At 38.9% G+C, this 25,834-nt stretch overlaps 1 protein-coding gene across 10 annotated transcripts in view; it reads right to left on the bottom strand.

Annotated features, from left to right (window-relative positions):
- Positions 1-25,834, bottom strand: part of auts2a (activator of transcription and developmental regulator AUTS2 a) — a 394,051-nt gene that overhangs the window by 3,342 nt on the left and 364,875 nt on the right. For 5 of the 10 annotated variants that reach the window (XM_048179601.1, XM_048179615.1, XM_048179585.1 and 2 more), the window contains 10 exons: positions 6,303-6,840; positions 5,203-5,480; positions 4,769-5,007; positions 3,440-3,484; positions 2,454-2,549; positions 2,093-2,164; positions 1,745-1,774; positions 1,232-1,303; positions 919-1,060; positions 447-527 (listed from right to left, as the gene is read on the bottom strand). In XM_048179601.1, coding sequence (XP_048035558.1) covers positions 447-527; positions 919-1,060; positions 1,232-1,303; positions 1,745-1,774; positions 2,093-2,164; positions 2,454-2,549; positions 3,440-3,484; positions 4,769-5,007; positions 5,203-5,480; positions 6,303-6,840 — 1,593 coding nt within the window. Of the gene's footprint in view, positions 1-446; positions 528-918; positions 1,061-1,231; positions 1,304-1,744; positions 1,775-2,092; positions 2,165-2,453; positions 2,550-3,439; positions 3,485-4,768; positions 5,008-5,202; positions 5,481-6,302; positions 6,841-20,804; positions 21,293-25,834 lie in introns of those variants that run through there. The other 5 variants (XM_048179654.1, XM_048179629.1, XM_048179608.1 and 2 more) reach the window with 5 other exon arrangements.

Below are 25,834 nucleotides of genomic sequence, written 5' to 3' on the forward strand. Positions count from 1 at the left end.
TCAAAACAGGAACAAAGAATCAGTCGATGAATCACCAATAAATTACAGCTTGTTTCATTATAGAATGTTGACTTTTTTTTCAATGAACCAGCTTTTAACTAACTGAATCCTAAGTTCAAAAATGAAGAGACATATCAACAAGTTTTAGCACTATCCACCTTTCAAAGAAGTGTTCAGTCACCCATAGGCCAGGGGTGTCCAATCCTGTAGAGTTTAGCTCCAGTCCTAATTAAACACACCTGAACCAGCTAATCAAGGTCTTCAGTATTACTATAAACTTCCAGGCAAGTGTTGAGGCATGTTGTAGCTAAACTCTGCAGGATTTTGGCCCTTCAGGAGCAGGACTGGACACCCCTGCTTTAGATTATACACATTTCAGTCATTAATTGACTGCACAGTGACACCTAGTGGAGGAAAGTGAATGTGCATGTGTCTTGTTAGCTTACCTAAGTGGGGTGCTGGGGTAAGAAAGTTGCTAGGATGATGTGGATGGTGTCCGAAAGGTGCAGCTGAGGGATGCGTGGACCCTGAAACAAAGATTTGTTCCAATCTTAAAGCAAGCCTAATGGTCTATCTACATCCTAACAGGCAAAAACTTTGTGCATCCTGACAGGAGTGAAAATACAGTACACAACACAATGCAAGCAACATAATAACATTAAAATGTTCCCATCAACAAAGCTGCTCTCTTATAGCATAATTGCATTAAATATAACGAAAGCATTCTCGTTTTGTCACTTCACTCACTTATAGTATAGGTGGATACTGCATGTAATGAGTACTAAAAAAATGCAATGGCAAAGTAATAAACACTAATATCAATGGTGACTCATTGAAAGATATGGGAGGCACTGCACTTAATCTGAGTAGTGATAGTGATCTCTCTCAACTCCGCTAAGATTTGGATAATCCACTCACCTGCTGCTGAGAAAAGCGATGCAGGTCGTGCCAAGTCATGAGGGTGGTGGATGGCTCCAAAAAGGGTGGGGCCTGGGGGTCGACTTAGGAACTCCGGTTTGAGGCCAAAGTCCAGCTTGTGTGGGTCAACCTGCATCTGCTGCTGGAGAAGGCCAGATACAAGAGAGAACAAATGTGATACCCCTCTCCAAGTGCCTCAAAAATGAAGACTGTACTGTGTTATGTAGTTGTAGTTATGTAGAAAAGAGTCACAAAGAATATTTCTTTCCATATGTAGAGCTGATCTTGATTGGAGGGTGTATGCAAATCTCACCTTTACTTTCTGTTGGTGGTGGTAAATTTGCCAGGCTATATGGACATGCATAGCACACCACTTTCCTGGTTTCTTTGGAGACAGAAAGACAAGGTAAGGTTTTCATGTTTATACATGACTAAAATCATGTTAGTTTAATTTTAATCACTTTTATAACAGAATATTGGGTACATCTGACAAGATTATCTACAATTTTATGTAATACTGTTGAGCATTTTTAAAGTGAAATTTCAGTTTCAAGCTTCTTTTCTTCGTTCCCATATTTTAAGCATGGCTGCAAATTAATTAAGCAAAATGTCATTACAAAGTGTTTTCAGATAAGGGAGTCATATAGTGTCTCCTATAGACTCTGAGATGAGACCGCTGAGTCCCACCGCACAGCTAATTAAAGAGACTGTGGAGCTGAAGGCAGGTGCTCAGTGTAAGGTGGGATTAAACTGTAATGAGCTTTTACTCTATTTCCTGCATACTCCTGTGGGGAAACAAACTGAATAACTGATAAAGCAGTCTTACCCTGAGAACTGGCCGGAACGGATCTGTCAGCTAGAGAGGAGAGGGAAAAAGAGTGTGAGTGAGAGAGATTAGGGACACAAAGCTGTCAGTCAGGACTTTTAATTAGCATCCGAGCATCACTTCATCACTGACCAAATTAAAATGTTAAAATTTCCCTTTCTAATGAAGCATTTCGTGAAATAATTAGGCCAGAATTCAGAGTATTCCCCTTCCTATCACTGCCTGCATACCAATGTTGACAACAGTATAACGTGACTGACAAATACGATGGTTAATTTGCCAGCACTAGTTTAAAAACCACAGTCACTACAATTTGTTCATTGCAAACTGTGTCTTTGGGGTGCATACCCGAGGGTCTTTCTGAAGAAGTGTGTGTGGGACAGCTCCAGGCCTGGCTGCCACGTCTAGAGGATTTGAGGTCTGTAGTGTACAAAGACAAAAAGTAAGCATTCTCAACGTATCACAAGATACCTAAATCATCCAGTATCATCTATCACCAGACTGTTCATGTTAAAAAGAACATTTGAAAGTGATTCTCTATTTATACTGTACCTATACATAACATTAAAGAAGAAACAGACTGTCTGAGATCTGTTTATGTTTAGCCAGATCCATTCCATGTGTGCAGGAGTACACTCAGAACAGCACAGGAGGTTAGTTTTGGGTGTAGTTTTGACATTCCGACATTTAGCGTTTGATATTGTGATACCTTGGGCTGGAATGCTCCCTGCAGAGATCCGAAGGGCCCCGTCGGCGGGATGACGGGCGGAATGCCAGACACCGCTGGGGGGTAAGAGTGGAACAGCTGAGAAAAGAAAAAGGATATAAGACAGTTTCTCCGGGAGGTTCTTGTTTGATCGTGTCAGCTGTTTACAGTTATACAGTGAGACCAGAGCCTGTAGGTCCCTGTACAAACTAACAACTACACAAGATCAGCTGCTGACATTTAAATTGCCTTCTTCATTACATTCTGCATAATATAAAGTGTCACAATATGAAAATACACACCATGTTAAAATAATTCACAACAATGTTCTGCTAGGTTTTTCTCTCTATACATGAATAAATGACTACAAAGCACCTATTCTGCTCCATATAATGAGACAACCTTCATCTGACCCTCAGCTGTTGTGACATTCAACAAAGATTAACAGCAAGATGAATTTACAATACGGGTCACTCTCTAAACCTGCTCTGATAGCAATGACTATTATTATCACAACGCACTGCATAATGCATGTAATTACTGCAGTGTGCATGTTCTTGGGTGGGTGTCACAAATGAATCATTGCTAAATGGCGACTCCGTAATTGAAGGGCAGAGATCAAATAAATTAAAGTTGCATTAACCTGTTGGACAGGCAGGTAGAATGAAACACATTTTATCTAGAACACGATCCAGCAAGACATTTCAGTAAAAACACATCTTGCAGCCAATCTGCTTAATAAAATATTTTTAATGAAAATGTGTGCCCTTAATACCTTTTTTATAAAAGTGTAATAAGGCACTTGAGGCCTATGGCTGCATGTGGTACCTAAAAATGCCCTAAGCTGCCTCTATTGCTTAAAACACCCATAATGTAAAGCATGATGAAATTAAATGATGGGAGCAGAAATAAAAATGACAATGACCACTACACTAAACAAGAAGAAAAAAGCCACCACAGCAAATGACAAAAATATGACAGGGACTCACGCTGTGTCTGTAGAAGGGGTCGACTTTAGTGGGGTATTTCTCGAACTGTGGAGGAAAGGAGAAACAGAGCTCAGTACACACAGGAGTCCTTCAGGCCTACAAACAATTTACTCCTGACAAATATCTTGTGGAGTCATGAGGCTCAAAACAAATATCAAACTTTTTAATGTGCTCTCCAGAAAAGTGTGTTTGGTTGGCAGTAAAATGGTCTCTGCCCTGATTAATGAATGTTAGCGCAGATCAGAATATAGCCCTGCATTATTTCTACTGTCCCAATCCAGAATGTTGTTTTGCAATTTACAGTGAATTGTCATAGGGGACTTCTCTTGTTAATGTGTATTACTCAGCATTGGTCAAGTAGAAGTCATCCGGCTGTCTAAAAATAGTCCTATAAACAGCTCATTTAATAAGGGGTTGAGTGGTCTAATCTGGATCCAGAGAGAATGTTTCCCACTCGTGAATAAACAATGCGGCTCTCAAACTAGTTTTATACTCTCATTAGCTAACAGAGCGCCATTCTCAGAGGCTTTTGAGCCTGGCATGGTTCAAAAGCCACTTTTATGCCTCTGTGGGCACTGTGGTTATCATCGAGCTGTGTGTGGGAGTGTCTGTATGAAGCCTCAACTCACTAATCAGCTCTGCTGCCTGCCAACCAAAAGCCCTCAGTCAAAACTCCATCAGACCAAAATGATGTCATTAAACTGGGAATGAATAAACTAGTATTAAGTTCTCAAGGCTTGGCTGGAACAAAAACGTATCACCAGCAGCTCTGACTGCCAATTCTAAAATCAGGGCAGAGAACAGAGGGTGGAGAAGCATGCCAGAGAAAAACAGCAGTTTTTCAACACAGAAAAGCCACATTGTGGCAAGAGAGAAACATATGGTTACGATTGAGAGAGCGAGCCACTGCCATGGCTTCCAGTGTTTACTGAATCAGCATACTGTACTCTACACGTTTATAATTCAGCAGTCGGTATGACACATACACATTTAGACATTTACACATGTCTAAATGTGTGTAATCTACAGTTAACTACAGTGTTACCACAGTTTTTTTTGACAAATCTCAAATCTGATGACTCAAGCATTTTTTACCAATAATTTTGATTTTGACAGATTCGCTAACGAATTCATCATTTGTGAACTGGTTTGATGATTCGTTAAAAGGACTCATTATAGAAATTTCCATGACCGTGGGAACCTTGTATCTTATATACATGCATTTGGTTTTTATGTGTAAAAAAACCCCATTTAACCATTCAATCATACAATCACGCATCCATCACCACAATGATTATTTTTTTAGAGTTGTGTTCCACTTATCCTCACATTTCTGGCTGGGGTACGCACCATGGGCGGTGCAGGCGTGGGCATGATGGCGTGGGGGAAAGGGGTGAAGGTGTGCTGGTGTGTGTGTTGGTGTGTGTGCTGGTGCTGATGCTGATGCTGGTGCTGGTGCTGGTGGAACTCAGTCCGCAGGTATGGAGGGGGACCCAGTGATGCCCCGCGATCAGCGCTCTGAGATGCCAGGAAACGAGTATTTAATTCCTGCCGGAGAATGTCTTGTTCTGGGAGAAGGAAGAGGGATGGAAGAAAAAATAAACACACATTTAAATAGGGACTTTACCAGAACCCCTTTTCAAAACTGTTTATTTAAATGCAGAACAAACCATATCGGTATTGGCGATAATTTTCCAACATTAGCTGGCAATCTGATCTTATTTATATTATGCATTAAAGGACACTAGATGAGAGATTGATACCTGAGTAGGCACTCCCAGCTGGGTGTCCAGGGACCGGCAGAGTGTTTGAGGTGAGAGGAGGAGGTGGAGGCAGAGCAGCAGGCGACGCAAACATATTGGTGTGATGAGGAAGAGTGGAGGGTGGCAGGGAGGGGGGGAAGGTGTGCGAAGCCGTGGGGTTCGCTGGCAGGGGCAGGGGGAAGGTCGCTGCTGCCCCAGTGGGGGCAGGTTGGTGATGGTGCAGATGAGGGACTGGAGAGGGGCCCGGGGGCTTCCCTGGAGTGCTGCTTCGACTACTGCTGTTAAGAAAGAGAGAATAAACAATTGTAAAAACGTGCCTGTGTAAAAGAGAACTCACTGATCACAAAACTCTTTTGTTCACTAAACTGCTTTAAGAGTGAAAAGTGTCTGCTACAAATTTAGCAAAATAATCCAGTTTCAGAAACCTGGAATGTGCATACAGTGCTGAAGAATGAGTTATTCCTGGAGGGATTTCCTAGCTGCACAAGCTAAAGTATTTATCAGAGTTGTACGCAATCTAACAAAGAGCTAATTTACAGGCTAAGTAATCATTTAAATGCTAATTATTTCATATTAAAAGCTGATACATTCAAACACACAGAAAAACACAAAGTATAATTATCATCAGCAGTCCCCTGGCAAGATACTGCACAGAGTGGACTACACAAAAAATCTAAAGGTTGGCAGAGAAGGGCGAAATGAGGGAGGAGATCTGCTTCTCTGCTGGATACTGGGGTGTCTGAGTCAAGCAGAGAAATTGTTATCTACAAGCCGCCGCCAGCTACAAGGCAGCAGCAGCAGCATCGACGTGGGAGGGGAACGAATCAAACCGTCTAATCTCTCAGCTGGGGTTCTCTCTGCGGTGCTGTCAGGCTCGCATACACTCACACACAAACACATACAGACAGGGATTTGTGCCTCATGTTTACTGGAGGATTGATACATTTTACATTCTAATACAGGAATCACGCTGTTCCGCTACAGTATTTAAGAGCGGTGGGCTTAGAACAGCTGCTCAATCAGTGTACAACACATCTGGAGAATAACAGAAACTTCCTGCTGATATTTAACTCCATTACACTCATTTGCTGCCCACTCACCTGAGGCCGTTAAGAGTAAGGCTGCCACTGTAGGCTGAAATGGGACGCGGGTGGCACCGTGAGGGTGGTCTGTGCTGCACAGTTTGGGTGGGGTTCTGCTGGGCTGGTAGCGCTGGTGATGGCGGGTGGTGGTAGATGCTTGGGGTTCGAGGTGGCCTTGGGTGTGACGGAGGCTCAGATGGGTCCTGAGGCTGGGGCGGGGGTGCCTGAGAGGGCTCGTGGCCCTGGGTTGGAGGCAGAGCGCTAGTGGGTGACAGCGGTCTAAGTGGGCGTTCTTGGCAAGGGTGCTGGGTTTGGACTGGACTTGGGGGCAAGGGTAACCCCCGGTTGGAGGGGGGTGGCTGGAGGTGAAGAGGGGTGGGGAGGGGAGGTTTGGAATGGGAAGTGGGCACCAGTGAGGGGGTGGCCGAGGAGAGTTCACGGGAAGTCTCCTGGCTCTTTTCTTGACTGCGCTCTAGGCCTGACACCTTGGGAATGCCCAGGCCACGCAGCTCCTGGCTGGCATTGGTGGAGAGCGTGTCAACACTAAAATCTGGAACTGAAGAGACAAGAGAAATCACACATACTTACATTATTATAGAGATCAAGTTCTGTCATCTGATTTAACTAAAAACAGATTTGAACAAAATTGAAAATAAACTGATAAAATAGCAAGAAACCCTTGTGCACTTTCAGAAGCAGGTCTTTGTTGCATTCAGGGTTTTTTTTTTAAAGAGCAAAATTCATTTGTAATTCTACTCTGCCAGATCAAAGATGTGTTTTACTCATAATCAAATTCTCAGAGCAAAATTATAACATAATTTAGAACCATCATGAGAGACTAGAGTCTAAAGGCTAATTCACACTGCACCGACAAACACCAACCAATGGCGACAGTCACCAGATTACAGTGCGTCACTTCTCAGACATTCCATTATCCGACAGCGATTCAACATGTTCAGTCAGTGCAAGCAAGTGCTGAACAATGCTAACAGATGCTGGTCGGCATTTGTCAGTACGGTGTGAATTGGCCTTAATAAGCCAATAACATAAGGTCATGTGAATGCCTTAATGTCTTTTATTAGGGAAAGGACATAAACTAAGGTAAACCTGACCGGCATACCCAAAACTGCTTTTCCAATGAGCCGATATTAGAATTTTATTGTACATATAAGAGAGAATGACTGTCAACCAAGCGTTGATGTATCCTCTGGGAACAAAAGCTCTTGGAGATCACAGTGCATGCATGACTCTGATTAACTCCTCTCTGTCTGCTTCAGAGGGAACCACACCCCTCTGTATTTTCCATCTCTTCACACCCAGCCTGGCCTCTCCATCGCCTGCAGCAAGGGATGCTAATTGAGCCTGAATCCCATAGGCTTTGGAGATCCTTCTGGAACAGAACCCCCATGGATAGCTGATCCCTCTCTTAAGGGCCTAGGGGCCTCCCAATTCAGTGGCTCATGGGGCCCAGCTCAGAGCATAAGGTCCCAGGTGTGCAGCTGAGAGGTAGTGTGTGTGTGATGCAGACATTAAGGGTCAGTCGGGCCTGCAGCACTCTACTAGATGAAGATCAATAATCTGGAGACACACGTACGCACAAACACTCATATGTATGCATATACATGCACACAAAAGTACAAACCAAATGCACACACACAAAAAACGATCATTTCAATGTGTATTCCACAGGCCGAAAAACATCCCCATTGACATCAGAGATATAGGCCATGTACACACTGCAACTAAATATGATTCTCAATTCACTATTTAGTGCTAAATCCTTTTCTGTACACACAAAGTTCATGTACAGAACATGTACAGAACTGCATTCTACAACCGAATTAACTCCTGAAAAATGCAGGTAGTGACAACCTCATTTACAAAAATTCTACGCAGTGTGTATGGAATGAACTAAACAACTTGTTAATGACATATGACGAGAGATATGAGAGATGACAGACGAGAGATACATCTCTGATGCTAAAATACATATTTTAATGTGCATCAGAGATGTATCTCTTGTCTGAATGTGTGGTGCGGTGCAAGAAATCATAGGGAAAGCAGTACGAGCCTGACTCATTCTTGTTGCCAAATTTTTGCAAGCAAATTGACGACCAAGTTCATAAAAAAAAAAAAAAACTAAATAAATGGAAATTCTTTATGCTAAAAATAGGCCCCGAAATATCACAACACACACCTGCTCACTTTAATAACTCCATAAACTTGATCACTGTGTGAGCCGAATTTAAACAGTCCCAAAAATGCTTATAAAAAGTGGACATGGCAATGTTGCAAGAATGCGCTTTGTGAAGCAGCCATTAAGCATAAATTAAACACAATGCCTCCGTCGACTGTGCATAAGTTAAAATTGCTGAACACAATGTGGTTAACAAACATGTAAGACACCAGAACATTGATATGGTTACCACAATGTCAATTAACAGTTAAACCACTCAAGTGCAAGAGGACACAAATGAGAACTCAAGTCGGCACACTCATGCTGTTTCCTGTGCTGAGCACATCCAGGGCTCGCCTCTCATATATAGTGCATGAATACTGAATTGATTTCTCTTTTGCAACTTCTTGCACTGGAACAGACAAATAAACACACAATTATGTCAAAATATCCTCATAAACACATGGTATTGGAAGAATTCTCCCCTTAGGTGACACTTATTGTGGGGAATTTTTAATTTTTTAATTACATTTATCTCACCTAAATGTATGCTCACTCTAGCGTTTTTGTTTAAGATGTGGCCTTATGTGTGTACATTCTGGGTATGAGTGCACAGAGAAGTGTCTCTCAGAGAGTGAGTACTACTGAATGCTTTAAAATGTTGAATGCTTATTGACAAGTCGAGCATAAGATAAACTTTAGTAACGATGCAACACTGGCCTGATTGGGCAAGTGACAATTCTGTCTAGAAATGTGAAAGTCTTGTATAGCAGCATGCAGCTCGCTCGTACAGATGATGTGGTGATGTGAAGCCATGTACGCATTTTGAAAGATTAAGAGAGAAGATGCAGTAGTGCTGAATCACTCTCGCTGTTTGTGAAAATAAGTCTCACAGAAAATTTTCAAATTACTGATTTGATCTGATAATCTGTGGATTGATTTGCTTATTCAGCCAACAAACTAATTGAATAAACGTTTGTATGAATTTCTTGCCTTATAAGCATGAAACATTCGGGAATGAGTAAAATCTGAAATTCAAGCCCTGTAATCTATATTTTATTTATAAAAAGAAAACTATGGAGTGTTATTTTACATTTGATTTCAATTTCTGAACTTTGTTCAGTTGTATTTATTTGTGCTAATGCTAATTTGCTTATTTGTTCTTATTGTACCACTTGCCTTTAATAATATTTTAAATTTATATTAGTCTAGTTTATTAGTTAGTTGTTCTTAAGATTGCTGATTTTCATGTTATTCAGCGATACCCAACCCTACTCCTGCAATTAATGTGGTTGTCACTCCTTAAACTTTACAGTCTGTTCGTGGCAATAGGCTACCTCATTTGACCTGTGAAAGCTCACAATACCCTCTGGCTCTGGCACCCTAAGCACACTTTAATAAACAAGGGCAATTCAGCCTCCCAGCTCAGAAACAAGCCATCCAGTGGGTGCAATAAGTCACCCTTTATCCTGCCTGAATAACTGGATTTAAGGCGGAGAGGGCTAACAACACTCAAAGAAAAGCCTTTTGCACTTGTTTGTGTCAGAATGAGGGCTTTTATAAAAGAGTTTCCTTCAGATTATATAGTTACAGTAGGCTGTCAACAACTGATATGACATGTAAGGACAGACATGCTGTCTATACTAGACACACAAAAGCGTGGGTGCCCATCTCTCTCGCTCTCTTACTGTACTGTGGCCTTCCTGTAGAGACTTTTGATGGAAAATATCCAAAGCTCTTCTAAAAGGCTGAACCACAGAGAGCTCTGCTGCTCCTCCCTGGAGCGACTCTCTCAATGTACTAACATGCCTAAAAAAACAAGACAGAGAGTGAAAACACTGCTTATTCTTCCCGTAATGAAGACTCCAGGGCCGGGCAGGGAGCGGAGGAGAAGTGTGTTTCTCCTCCCTGGGGAGTTAATTTGTCAAGTCTCCTTGATCCCTGGAAACAAATAAATGCAGCTTTCTCTCGCCTCAACAAAAAAGAGTGAAGAGAGGTGATTTTTATTCCAAATGGCAGCCGTGGAGGAGGATGTTTATTAAGATGGTAGAACAGACCGGGAGGCAGACTTTGCAAAGTTCTCATCTGATCACACAATGTTTATGTATGTGTGTGTATGTTTGAGCAGGATTAAGGTCTACAAGGCTTCTGGAGCAGTGAGCTTGGGTGAGGTCTCAGTGGACAGCAAAACACAGCTCATTATCTCGAGTCCACTCTGAAAGAAAACAGCATATTCAGCTGCTAACTAAACCACAGACAGAGCCCAAATATCTCATAAACAATGTGTTCAAAAGGGGATAAACAGAATAGAACAAATATTATCCACATTTTTACTATAAAAAATATAATTTACATACCATGTAGGGCGGGGAGATATCTTATTGATAATCGGCTTAAAAATATTGCGATATCCGATTATATCGTCTACAAGAGTGCCGCCCCAGCCACGCCCCCTCCAGAGACAACACTGGCAAAATACACCGTAAACACACAGCATGTTCAGTTTGGCTACACTTTATCTAATGACAGCCTGCAATTCAGTTGGTTTAATTTAATTATTGAGATGTTAAAGGTTTGTTGTTAGTCTAACACATGTAGCAAGGTTTTTTTTTTAAATAGAAAAAAAAATAAATAAATAAATAGATAGAATAGAAATATAATAAAATAGTATAATAGAATAGTAAGTGTTAATAATGGGTCAAGTGTTTAAATCAGTAAATATTCAGAAACAGGTGCAGGCTACATAAGCTGCTACCATTTTATTTTTTTCTGTTTAATTTTTATTAGACTGCAGATCAAAATCGAACAATACTTGATAGTATTATTTTTAAAATGGGAGAAATCACTACATAAAACATGTATTGAGCCAAATCCTAGAGAGGAGTTAAACATGTCTGTCTGGTGTGAGGTTACAACGTTCACATATTATATGAACCATATTATTCCTATTTAACGTTTTCATTCACTGTTCCTTGCTGATGGAATGATACACGCTCAGCACTTAACCGCAAAAAATTGTATTACTAGCACTTGTTGTGTTTATTGCCTCTTTAAAATTAATCGCTTGTTGTATTCCTCAATTGCTTTGGATAAAAGCATCTGCTAGATGAATGAATGTAAATGTACACAAATCCAAATATGATTTTTTCCTAACACATTTTATTATATCCAGAAACGAGGTACAAAGGATGTCCAAACCACAGTTTAAATTTCTCTCCTTTTCTCTCCTTTTGTGTACTCAGCAGCAGTTACATTTCAGATTGTGTTCACAGCAACTATAAACCATGGTTTAATTTTCTTATGGATTGAATCCAATCCCTTAGTTCTGACTTCAGAAGACAGAAGACCTGGGTTCAAACCCAGATCTGCACTAAATACTTAGTGTGAAAGTACTCAAAGATAAAGCTGTTATCATTGCCTGTCAGTTTATCTCTAAGAAATTTGCCCATTCTCAGTTCAAATTAAAAGCCTTACTAGTGACCTTGTGTACAAAAGTCCAAAACATCTCAAATTTAAAGCAGATTAATAAGTGGTTTGCCTGTATTAGGTATAATTAGAAAATACTAGGGCTGCCCCCTAATAGTCGACTAACCGTTAGTCGACGAGAAGAGGCTTAGTCGACCAAAATGTAAAAAAAAAATCCACAGGAAGTCACGCAGTCTGTGATGGACAGGTCATTAACAGCTGGTCTTTGTGGTAATAATAGTACATCGGGCAGGACATCCAAACGCTCGCCTATCATTCATTGACCTCAAAAATTGGCTGATCATCTGAAACATGTTAGTAGAAGAAACTTTACATGGCCCCTCGTTTTAACGTTAACCTAGAAAAATGTGGGCTATTCAAGTGTTTGTGCGGAGTGTGAAAGCTGAATAGTAGTGCACTTACTGCATGACAGCTAAAGTGGAGGCGCCAGTGCAATCACTTGCACTTAAAATACTCCGTCATTTTTGGTCATACAGATAAGAGTAATACATCTTTTGAATATGTGAAAAGTCTACTTTTATTTGTGTGCACTCACAAAAACAACAAAAAGTTGTGCTTTTGTAAAGTAATGAAAGAAAACAGGGTGCGCAAAAAAAAGAAAGAATCGAAACTCCACGTAAACTAGCCTCACAGACATAAAAAATATATCTATATCTTTTGAATCTGTGAAGAGTCTACCTTTATTTGTGTGCACTCACAATAACAACAAAACATGCTTTTGTAAAATAATGAAAGCAAACAGTATGCGCAAAAAACTCCATTTAAACTTGCCTCACAGACGTAAAAAAATATATCTATAGAAAGCGAAATGTCTACTGTTAAATGAACCAATTCAAATGGAAAACAAATATTCTCAGGTTATGTAATCCGTATGAAATGTGCGTATAGGCGTGTCCACTACTGCGAAGATGACGAGTCAGCATCGTCAACTTCATCACTGCAGCCGAAAAAACAGAAAACACTATTTCATCAATAAATTATTAAAATGTTAAAGCAATCTCCTTGCTGTTTTTCACCGACACATTCATAATCATAGAAAATACACTGTTTACCAATATTAATGAAGTGCTTTTATCCAGACAAACCAATTGTTACAATGAAGTTCTGCACATCCCTTAAAAAAACAAACAAAAAAAAAAAAAACCCACCACCAATTACTCTTATTTAGAGAAACTGAAGTGTGTTTTGAATGCCTCTCTAAATAAGTTTGTGTGCAGTCATTTGTAAGTATACTTATACCAGCATACTTACAGGGCCTCTCTGGGTGGTATGCGCCGATATCCGATCCTTCTGGCAAATGCCAGTCATGCTGTTACATTGGGCTTCAGGCATCCTGCCACTTCTACATCCCTTCCACCCCGAAATAGCCCCACATACTCCTGTCAAGCTAGAGATGAGGTCTGGGGTTATGGGGCCTTCCTTCAGTGCCCCTAGGCCTGTGTTAAACTCTTCCCTTCATTGTAACTGACAGCCCTGCATGTCTTCTCCGCCTGACGGCCGTTTTACTGTCAAATCAGCTGAGCTGAGACTTCAGCCTGGTGGTAAAGGCTTAGGCATGGCTATTTGTGATCACTCTGAGCAGAAGAGAGGACAGAGGGCTCTCTTACAGAAAGATGTTGTAAGTACCTTAGAGGGCAGCTACAAAGCCACAGCTGAAACATTCGGCCTCACATCCTCATGTTTCAGCTGCAACCACAACATAGATTAGCAACTTTAACCAGCTCAGACCCAATGATGACAACAAAAGTAGGCTATTCTTACTGTCTTTGAAGGCTCTCATCTATCATCAGTGACTAATACCACAGTAAACATTACAAATAGATCAGAACAAAGCATAAATTCCTAACTGAAGAGGGTGTCATAATGCAATCAGAAGCATATCCAGAGCTGCTTTAGATTAATTGAACTCATTCCATAATTGATGAACTTTACACAGTTATAGAACCATACTAAATCAACACTGAACTGATTTCAACTGCAGGGGTGCAAACTCATCAGGGATGAAAAAGGTGACAAAAACACACACACACACACACACACACACACACACACACACACACACACACACATATATATATATATATATATATATATATATATATATATATATATATATATATATATATACACATATACACAGTCGTGCTCAAAATTATTCATACCCTTGGTAAATATGACCAAAGAAGGCTGTGAAAATAAATCTGCATCGTTAATACTTTTGATCTTTTATTTAAAAATTTTACAAAAATCCAACCTTTCATTGGAGAATAATAATTTTAAATGGGGGGAAAATCTCATTATGAGAGAAATGTTTTTTCTCTAATACACACTGCTCACAATTAATCATACCCTTTTATTCAATACTTTTTGCAACCTCCTTTTCCCAAGATAACAGCTCTGAGTCTTCACCTATAATGCCTGATGAGTTTGGAGAACACCTGACAAGAGATCAGAGACCATTCCTTCATACAGAATCTCTCCAGATCCTTCAGATTCCCAGCTCCATGTTGGTGCTTCTTCTCTTCAGTTCACTCCACTCATTTTCTTTAGGGTTCAGGTCAGGGGACTGGGATGTCCTGATGGAAGATCCAATCACAACCCATTATATGACTTCTAACAGGGACAGTCAGGTTAAGATTTTTTATCTGTTTGTATTTGATAGAATCCATGATGCCATGTATCTGAACAAGATGTGCAGGACCTCCAGCAGAAGAATAAGCCCACAACATTAAAGATCCAGCAGTATATTTCATTTACATCAAAACCAACACAAAACTGGGTCACTGAACACAAAACCAAGCTTCTGCCATGGTCTTCCCAGTCCCCTGACCTGAACCCTAAAGAAAATGAGTGGGGTGAACTGAAGAGAAGAAGCACCAACATGGAGCTGGGAATCTGAAGGATCTGGAGAGATTCTGCATGAAGGGTCTAGATTAGATTTTGGATTTTAATCTAGTTTAGATTTTGGCCCTTGTCTCATTTTTTATGGAGTTACTTGTGGTTAACATTGTACTATCAATATCAGCAACTACATCAGCCAAATATTGCGAAAGTGATATTAATTTACACTTAGGTGGAAGGAGATCACTACGGTCCCTAATCGAGCCAAGCGCACAGCCACAATCAATCACTGTAATGACAGACAGGCCAATCCACCTCTTAACCTTTGGGCTGAAATAACATACACTCAGGCAGACTGCTGACCCAGGAGTCTTCATTACGGATTCAGTATCAAAGTGAGCTCATGCTGCAAACATGCTGCAAACAGTGTTAACACTCTGAGGTCTAAAAACGCGCCGGCGCGTTTTGCAGGTTTTTTTTCACATTGCAGCAAAACAGACTTAAAATACTCTGTCATTTTTTGTCATAGAGACATAAGTAATACATCAATTGGAACTATAGAATATCTCCTTTTATTTGTATACACTCAGAGTAAAAACAAAATGTTGTGCTTTTTGTAAAATAAAGAAAACTAACATGATGCGTGATCTCTCATCTCCCTCTGAACGAAGTCCAATCTAATAGTTCTCAGAAAATGAAGTGTAACTTAGTGAATACTAATCACAAAAAATTCATACTTATGTCTAACAAAACGTTGAAATGTCAGGTTTTAAATCGTGCAAGTCAAATCGAAAACAAACATTCTGTGTTTATGTAATCTGTATGAAAAGAGAGCCATGTCAGAAGTCCGTGATTCAGCTCATTACCCACTAATGCGGCCACGCCCACGGAGCCAGCGCTATTCACAGGCAAATTCAGAGACAACACATGCATTCATCATCTCAATCGTGTATTTATTGCCTTGAAAATTGTTTATCTGGATGAAAAAGCCATGGTTAGCGATCTCTGGAAGACATTCAGTAAATTCCTGTTTGTTTTCTTCTATTGATAAGTTTTAAGTGAGTTTTTGTTTCTTTAGCGCCCTCCGGCTGTAGTATGAATTGGTAAACACCATTCATGGAATATCGTCTTCTTCTTAGGTGAATTTGTGGACTAAAATGCACAGAGCGCCCTCCGGCTGCAGTATGAATTGCAAACACCAGCGCTCATAGAGATAACAATGAATATTAAATAAAAAAATAACTCCTCTGTATAGAAAATTGACATAAACATATGAGAATCCTGTATTTCTCCAAATGTGCATGCTTTTAAACTAAAAGCCTATATTCAGACTTTTTGCATCACAGAAATACATTATATTTAAAGTATAATATAAAACCATTATTTTATATTGTAATAAAATTTTTCTGTATGTTTCATATACCATGATGAGCTTGAGACATCACAGAAGTTTTTTTCACAGCCTACCTGACTGAAATGCCTCATTAATATGCAAGTCTTTTCAGGTCATTACTATTCAATTCTTTTGTCTTCACAGGTGAGAATGAGCCATTATTCATGGAGATTCACGCCTCCTCGCATACCGTGTTTCTTGGCAAAAAGTGTCTTACAAAAACTAAATCAGTATATTGTTATAAATGAAAGAGTAGTCAGCATAATTTTTACATAATTTTGAAGCAAAAACTCTAGTCTACAACCTTCAATACCCAAAAGTCTTGTGAACACAGATTTAATATACTTTTATTGGCCTTATATCAGTGACTTAAGTTTTTTGTTTTTTCAGTAACCACGCATAAACGTTATTCCTTCAAAACACAAACATGTACACACATGTTCCTCACATATTATGGTAGCCTAGTTTGTGCTGAATACAGTGTAATGACACTTGTGTCATTAATATGTTTATGAACAACTGAAAAAAGCACAAATGTCAGGGCATGTCAAAACTTCTCCAGGCCCCAAATCAGCCTCAGACTCCAGAGGGTTAAACAGGGCTGTCAATGGTGCTTTTTTCTACCTTTTTAAATTGGTCACTGACTGTCAGAGAACGGTTGTATAGTGACTGACAGGTACAGGCCTGTGTAATGGACCAATCCGAGCATGTTTGTAAGTAGATGAGTCTCGTGGTTATCATGTGAGATCATGAATACTTCATGTCAGTAACAATCTAAAAGAGGAAATTAAGTACATACAGAATCACAAGAGACAAACAAACTAAACCCGACATGCCATTCTGTACATACATGGGACATTTTTGAGGAGACTGAGCAAACACGACAGCAGATGTCTGGGTGTTTATGTTGGCCACCAATTTAGTGCCACAATTCATCTCCACTCAACACCTTGTGCTGTGTTTGTTGCTTTTATGGTTGTGTGTGAATTGTGTGATTGTTCAGCTCAGTGGATGTGTGAGGGTTTGTCTCCCACAGATGGCTAAGGTGATAACTGCTGCTGCCGCTGTTTAAAGCTGGTCAATCTGCTGTAATTACTGTGATTAACACAGAGATGTGTTTCTAAGCACTTGTGACAGACACACAGCTCCCCGGGGCCCTGAAAACACACACGCAGCTACTACCCATCCCACCCTCACAAACACATTACTGTCAGATCAATCTCACACACACCTCATTCACTCCGTCACACATCGCTTTTCACTGCCTCTGCTCCAAACTGGCAATCTCCTGCTGTTGTTAATTCATTTTCTTTCTGTTTATGTTGAACACTAAATGTTTGTGAGATATCATGTCTGAATGTATCAGATTTGAGTCTAGTCAATCTGAACATGCCTATGATGCCCAAAAGTGCTGCCGACAAGCATCTCATCTGGTTTTGAAACACATCCTCTGTGTCTTTCTCAAACTTTCTCTCTCTGATCCCATGGCAGATGTGTATTTCAGAGTATGTTAAAGAGTTAGTCTGTGTGTGTGTGTGACTGGTAGACTCTGGCAGAAGGATAGATTTCTTCCATGGTGAGGACAGTGTTGATCCCTCTGAGAACAAATCTTTATATATCCCTGAGGACTGAGATCATGTGCACACATTGAAACAAGAGAATGCTCTGACAGCAACTGGGAATTTTACACACACACAGAGCCCAGAAGGGTGTTAACACACTTGCTGCAAATGTATCGAGTCACTCAAGGAAAGAGGCATAACTCGGTCTCTTTATAGACCTTATAGACCTCACTATAGACCTTAGTCTGTGTATAACCCATATTTAATTTCACCCCGAATGAAAATAAGGCTGAGGAATAAAAGTACAGACCACTGACATAACTTAGGCCATGCAGGCTTATTGACTTGTGTTAACCAATAGCCAAATAGCTTTGTCTTAGCAAACTTGGTCTGACTTCACTGTGATTTTTATGATCAAATCAATTCTCATTGGATAAACTCAAGTCCTGCCCTTTTGTGTGTGCTGTTGAATATCCTATTTTACTTAGAAATACATCACATTATGGAAGTAAAATGGGTGGTAAACAGCAATTCACATTCACTTTAAAGTTCTGCATAACGTGTAATTAATAAATTAATAATTAATAAAATAATTAATAATTAAAATTAATAATTTCCAAAATTGTTTCCAGAATTTTTATTTTCCATTATAAAACTGTGGAAAAGAGTAATTTTCGGTGTCTATCAGTTGAAAGACTGACACACAAGTACACAAGAGAATGATTAAAGAGAGTATGATGAACAAAAACACAGTCCACTCAGTACTGAGCAGACTGTACTTTTGTTCATCATACTCTCTTTAATTTAAATTGTCCATTTACTCTGACTAGTCAAGCACGAGTAAAAACTACAGTGTTTACAAAATTATAGCTCTCTAATTTGTTTTGAAAGAAAGGAAATTGTTACATCTGACTGTAAAATTTAGATGATACAGCTGTTCACAGAGCAGCTGCAGTGATAGTGAATACTAATGTAAACATGCCGGAACAGACAAAACACCAGCAGCACAGTCAGAAAGAGACAAAGAGGTGATGAGGGAGTCGAAGTCCTGTCCATCAGCACTACACCTTCCTTTTTTAGCTGCACGTCTTGTGTCAGCTAGCACAACATTTAAATATTAATGTCTAGGGCAGGAAATGCCCATATTTAACCAGCTACTAATACTTTTCAAAATTATTTCAAAGTTTTCTTGAGATTTTGTCATTTTTTCTACTTCATACTTCACTACAAAAAGTAACAAACTTTGACAAAAAATTATTTCTTGATTATTTGATATTTTATAATAGTGAATTAATAATGTCTAAATACAAATTCAAAAGTAAAAAATATATAGTATATATAAAAAATAAAAGTCAGTAAGTGCTCCTCTTCCACCATCTAGGTTATTGTGGTAATTTTATGTCTTTTTATTTTTAAATAAAAGTGTGTGTTTGTCACCAAGTGTTAGTTTTAGAAACTTTAAATTTTACAAATGGGGACAATCTATAAAGGATGAACAAATAATGTTTTTGGTCATTAAACATTAAAAATAAAATTTAAATTAATATAATATAATATTTAGATCTTTGAAGAGCTGGAAAAAGTTGTGTGAAGCACTTGAAAGTCTTTGAAAAAAGTGCTTGAATTTCACTCTCAAAAGGTTGTACGAACCCTGAAATGAATAATGTAAAAACATTTGATAGAGCAGCATAATGGGGAAAAAAGTGTTTTTTTTTTGTTTGTTAACGATTTTTGTTTGTTTGCGATTTAAAATGATGAATAAAAAAAATTAACAAAAAAGTTATAAAGAACACCAGGATTGTAGTGCTTGCTTGTAGGACTATATATATATATATATATATATATATATATATATATATATATATATATATATATATATATATATATATATATATATATATATATTAATATGACTAATAATAATTATTATGATTATTATTACTAAATAAAATGTTTAAAACTATTATTACTATTGTAATAACACTATTTCATTATTGAAAATAATAAAAAAGCAAAACAATATTTAAGAATAAATATAACAATTAAAATAATAATAATTTTATTAAACAGAAAAACTTTATTTTATGGGAAACATAAGAAAAACTTAATTTCTCAAACGCAACAGAAATGGCAGCTCTTAACAGTTGGGCAACATAGTGGTCGCACCAGTGCGATCTGTAACAAAATTTAGTCGCATCAGCAGGAAAAAAGGCTTCATATGTTTGTTTAGTAACCATTGCAACTTCACTTTGGAAATTGAACTTTTTTAAATCTTGAGTCAAGAATAAAGATAGGAAGTTTCTGTAATACAGCCCTAGGGGTCACATGCAAAAAACAACAACAACAACAACAACAACAAAAACATATTTAGTATCTAGTAGCGGATGTTAATTTCACCCTGTCTACACATTCTCTGTTAAATAAACCCTCTTATCTTTCTGAAAAGCAGGTAACTAATGCTCTGGGTAAAAGCTGGTAGGACTGTAAATATTTACAGCTTGTAAAGCAGCCATGCAAGTCAGCATCCATTGAGAAACCAAACCTGAACTCTGAGTCTCCAAGTGACCTTGTAGTCATTAATAGAGGACACAAGAGCATTATATCAACAGATGACCACTGTAAAAAGTGAGATAGTTGTGGTAAGATCCTGTTGCAGTCACAGCGTTCAAAGTACACACACACACTTTCACACTGGCAGATGGCGACAAGCACACCATAACTGACATGTAACCCTACTTAGACTACAAAAAAGGATTACAAGACACCTGTTTACTGTCAGTAACCAAATGGAACGGAAATCTGAGTCTTTCAATAACCTTAACTCCTCGCTGGTATTTGAGTGATTCATGAACTAATGAAGTAGCTCTAAACTCAGTATGACAAAGGAACACACCAGCAGAGATTATATTCTCTCTCTCTCTCTCTCTCTCTCTCTCTCTCACACACACACACACACACACACAGACACATACACAGACACAGACACAGACACACACACACACACACACACACACACACACACACACACACACACACACACACACACACACACACACACCTACCCATCTAGCAGGTCCACCTGCTGATTGTGATGGCTGTTTTGTCCTGCCATATAACTAGTGTCATGTGCAGTGGTTGAATGACACACACAGCTTCATTTGGTCCCAGTGGTGAGTGGTTTAACCCAGTGGGTTGTACCATAGTGTTTAAGAAGGTGGAGAACAGAGTGTATGTGTGTGTGTGTGCTTTGAAAACTGCGTGGTAGCAACTATTGCTGGAGAAAGGGAAGGACCTGACTCAATGAAGAACAGTTAGACTGACATCACCTACAGAGATTAATAATAACCTCACTGGGTGCTTACACACAGCATTCTGCACAAAATAAATGTTGGTCAATACGTCAGACGATAATTAGTGGTGCTTGATACAACAGTTAAAAAATAATTGTTTGCTTCCAATAAAAATGTATTTCAATTTCCAATGTATTATTTATATAATAAATATCATGTATTACTTATATAAATAATTAATAATAGTTTAAAAAATATAAATAAGTTTTAATCATTTAAAAAAAAAAAAATACAGTAACTAATATTGTCCTATATCCCATGGGCGACATTTGACTCTCGAGTTTGGGTTTTTTTTTTTTTTTTTTGCATCAGCAAATTATTAGCAGAAATTTTAAGCAAACAAGTTTAAGTTTGCTTGTTGTTTATTTACTCATTTACTTAATTCAATTAATTTTATTATGACAGGAAATGACGCGGACGATATGTGAATCAATGTCCATCATTTTGCGAGCAACTGGTGATAAAGATAAATGGCACGTCGCAATATTGAAAATATTTCCATTTTAAACCATGAAGGCGAGCTAGTGGATATCACACAAACAATGTGCAAATTTTGCATGAGAGTTATGCAGGTGAAGAAATCTCAAACGCCAGTCAATTATTCACTACAGCAACTGAAAGTAAGAAGCTTTTGACTGAGCTTTTGGCATCTGACGCTGCATTAACAGCGCATATTCTCTTCGAGACGATGCAAGATGAATCTAATTTATTTTCTTAATATTTCTCTTGTGGCCCACAGTGAGAAAAAATGTGTTTTTTTTTAGTGAATCGAGAAGTATTTCGTGTTAAACAAAGTTTTTTAAATGAGGAGTATGCTATCTAATATTTTATTATCATCGCAGCGGTTATGCGGTAATGATATTGTGAGGAAAATGAATTTCAATATTAATTTAATAATAAAAGTTACATATTAATATTAAGAATAATTTAATAGCCCTGCGTGCCCATCCACTATACGCCACTGTGAAGGGATAAACGGCGTTCAGGCACGGCATCAAAGCGATTACCTGTTTTATCCAAATCCACATGCATGGACCGTTCAGTGTTCAGTACTGCAATGTACGAGTCTCTCCTGTCTCGTGATGTTTCTCATGTGTTTTCAGTCTGCACAAGCAAGAAACGTTTACTAGATTGTGGACTAGCTTTGAATCTCTGAACAGTGGCTGCGTGCAGCTGAATTTTTGTGACCACGGATGGTGTGCGTGCACGGGTAAAGGAGTATCTTTGAAAGGCTTGTGCGCTCTACTGTGTGCGAGATGGATCGCAATATATCAGGCATACCTACTACTAACTATTTTAAAATGTGTATTTGTGTGCATATTAATAAGTGAGTGGCTGCAATTGTTACAATATTAACACTTTGACACCAACTGAATTCCTCCTCTTTAGATCATCATTAGTGGTGCGTCCCTCAGGGAACTTCAATCAGTCCTCTCTCTCACTCAGGTTTCACAGCTGAATGTTTTAATCCATTCAAACAGGGCAGAAATTGCACTCAGTGCCTCTCTGTCTCTCAATGTGTGACACGGGGGACAGAATGCTGTCCTTCACTGAGATCTCTGGAAACATAAGCCCTCCAACAGCCCACCAAAACTGGCACTTACCAGCTCACACAGCCTGTGTGTGTGTGTAAAGCCCTCTCATTACCCAAGACTCATGTTTCAGTAAGTTGGGGATTAGAGACACACATGCTGTTTGTGTGTGTGTATGCCTAAGGGGTGTTAGGACTGAGCCACCTGGAAACTCAGCCTTCCTAGGGCATGGCCGTAAACCAATCCTTTGGCTCAACCTGTTGCCAAATAAACCCAGAATCCAAAGCAGAGTCTCTTTCTTCTCCCTCATTCCCATGTTAGGATCTCCTTTTCCTTCCCTCCCTGATATACTTTAACAAATCCTTCCTTTAAAATCAAACACAACTGGTCATTCTTGTGTTGATCGAAGGAAACCGGGGCTGAAGTGAGTGACGCAAGGCGGGTGAAGTATTCTGTGTGTGTGTTCTATGCGTCTTCGTTCGTTTATTTGAAGTGCAAAGGGAAGCCAAAACAGCCAGCTGCCTCAGTAGTCTCTCAACACACCCTTCAATACGACAGAGGTTGGGAGAGTCGTTGGGCAACCCAGGACCCCCTTAAACCCTACAAGACCTTGGGTCGGGTTACTATTAGAACAAAGCAGGCTCTGTGCAGGGCAGCACTCTCAAAGGAGGCAGCGGCTCAGATGGACACATTGACACACACATACTTGTGACGGGCCGAGTGTAGAATCACATAACATGTCTGAGGCCAAGGGAAGCAAAGTATCCCGTGTGTGTGAGTCTCCAGAGTGTATGTTGGTAGGCACTAGCCATCAGCATTCAATGCATTTGCGTGTGTGTTTTTGTTGTATATAATCTAAGCAGCAGCCCGCAGCTGGGTGACTTGTTTGCTTTTCCAGCGTCCCCTAAGCCCAAGCATTGAGGCCCAAACTGAAATGTCTGGTTTAGGATGTCACTGTTTGAATAAAACTTGATGCACAGGATAAAGGCTGCCATTTAAAACCGAAATCAAACAGCGTCTTCTTTGAGCAATGTAATCTGGAACAGATGGTGACAATCCTGCGAATGGGACAGTTCTTCATAGATCTTATGAAACCACGGCCCGGGTGTGGAATCTCCCATAAATGGAAAATAAATTGTGATAAAATGGAACATTTCACACTTCATTAGTGCTTATTTATATGAAAGCACACATTGGATTTTCCCTTTAGCAAAGAATTCTCCGGAGCAACCACAAGCTGGCCTGATTTGAGCATGGTCTTCAGGAGGCCTAATTTTGCTCTATTTAGTAGGTCTATGGGTATCACACTTATAGAAACCAAGGTAGGCTAGAAACAATATTGTGTCTACAAAATAATCAATTAAAAATGCTTTCTAATAATTGAAAAAAGTAATTTCAAAGGCATCTTGCTAAGCTAATGATGTGATGTGAATACAAACATAATGATTAATATTTTTAATAATAATAATGTATCCTTTGTGGAGAAAGCAATCCCAGGAAAAAAAAAATCACTTCCTGTCCTCTCTCCAACTAAAATATCTAAATAAAAGAAAAAAATGCCAAAATCTTTTAAAAAAGGTTCTTGGGTATGAATCTAACTAGGCTTGGTTCACACCAAGAAAGATAAGTACACATTGGTCCACACTAGTGCTGGGAATTGACACAAATTTTACAATTTGATTGGATTTCGATTCACAAGCTTGTGATTCGATATCGATTAATTGGAGTATGTATCAGGTACAGTCCATGGCAAATTTTTTCAAGGAAAAAATCTCTCTCAACAAATGCTGTAAACTATACACACCTGGGCAAAAAAAGGCAAAATATTTAGTGGTCTTTTAATGGTTTTAACCATTTTAACCACAAATCACTGGTCAGGAAACTAGCAAGAATTACACAAAAGTGTTGTTCCATCCAATATTAATGGCTTCAAACAGCTGAGTATTTGAAAAATGTCTCCCAGTTCGTTTGAGTTTAATATGTGACCAAATATTCACTATAGGGTTCAAATCTGGACTCTGACCAGGCCAAAACATGAGACTGATGGACTTGTTCTTAAGCTACTTCTTAATTGTCTTTGCAATTTGGATAGGAGTATTGTCTTGTTGAAAAATAACATCTGATCATTCCTCTTTAGATAACTTTTCACTTGTGGGAAGCAAGCCATTCTGCAATATTCTCCTCTACTCTAAGCTTTAAATGACTTTTCACAGTGAAGTAGCTCACCAATACCAACAGCTAAAAAGGGTTCTCACACAATGACACCTCTTCCTCCAGGCTTCACTGTGGTAGAGATGCATTTATTATTATATTTCTCAGTAGATTTTCAAAAACGCAGCTCTGGAGCATCGTCATGCAACTTGTGTTTCATTGATTCATCACTTTATACACAACTTCCCATATTCTGCCAAAAACTTAATGCTGTCTTTGATGTTTTTTTCTCCATTATGGTATTTATTGTTTGAATTTTATAATAAAATGGAATTTGAAATATTGAAAGGTAACAAAGCACAAAGCTTATTGCAATTTATTGGATGGGAAGCACGCTACAAAGTTTTGTTTATTCATCAACTGAAAACAGCATAGACTTTGATGTTTGCACAGAAGCATAGAAGTTTGATTCTTGGGATTTAAGAATCAATAGTGATTCATCAAAATGAGAATCGATTCAGATTAAGAAATCAATATTTTTAACCCAGCACCAGTCCACACCAATGCACAGTAATTTTCTGTTTATTATAAGTGCTCTTATAATAAAATGCTATGTCACCTGCTGCTTTCAATGCTCTCTTAAGCTCTTTAAAGTCAGGTGGATTCTGATTGGATGTCAATGTTTTTAATCATTCATCAGATGGAAAAAAAAAAAGTTCTGTAAGTGATTTTGTCACTATTCTTATATAATTAGAATGATTATTAAAACTGTATGGTTATAGTTATTATCCTTAATTTTAATGTTCTCCATCTTGGCACATAAACACTGCTGCTCTGTGGGACAGTCATGGATTGAGTGATTGCTCAAAGGGAGTTCTGAGACTTCTGAATAACATTTCAACAGAGAATTTAGCAAAAGTAATGGAAACAAAGAGCGACAGAGGTGAGGGCAAAAGGTGTTTATTTTTAACCCCGATAGGTATGAGTGAGAGTCAGCAGAACAAATGCTGGGAGATGGAGGGAGGCTTGAGTTAGGAAGCATAAATTCTTTAGGGAGCA

The sequence above is a fragment of the Megalobrama amblycephala genome, linkage group LG2 (assembly GCF_018812025.1).
Source record: "Megalobrama amblycephala isolate DHTTF-2021 linkage group LG2, ASM1881202v1, whole genome shotgun sequence".
Lineage (NCBI taxonomy): Eukaryota > Metazoa > Chordata > Actinopteri > Cypriniformes > Xenocyprididae > Megalobrama > Megalobrama amblycephala.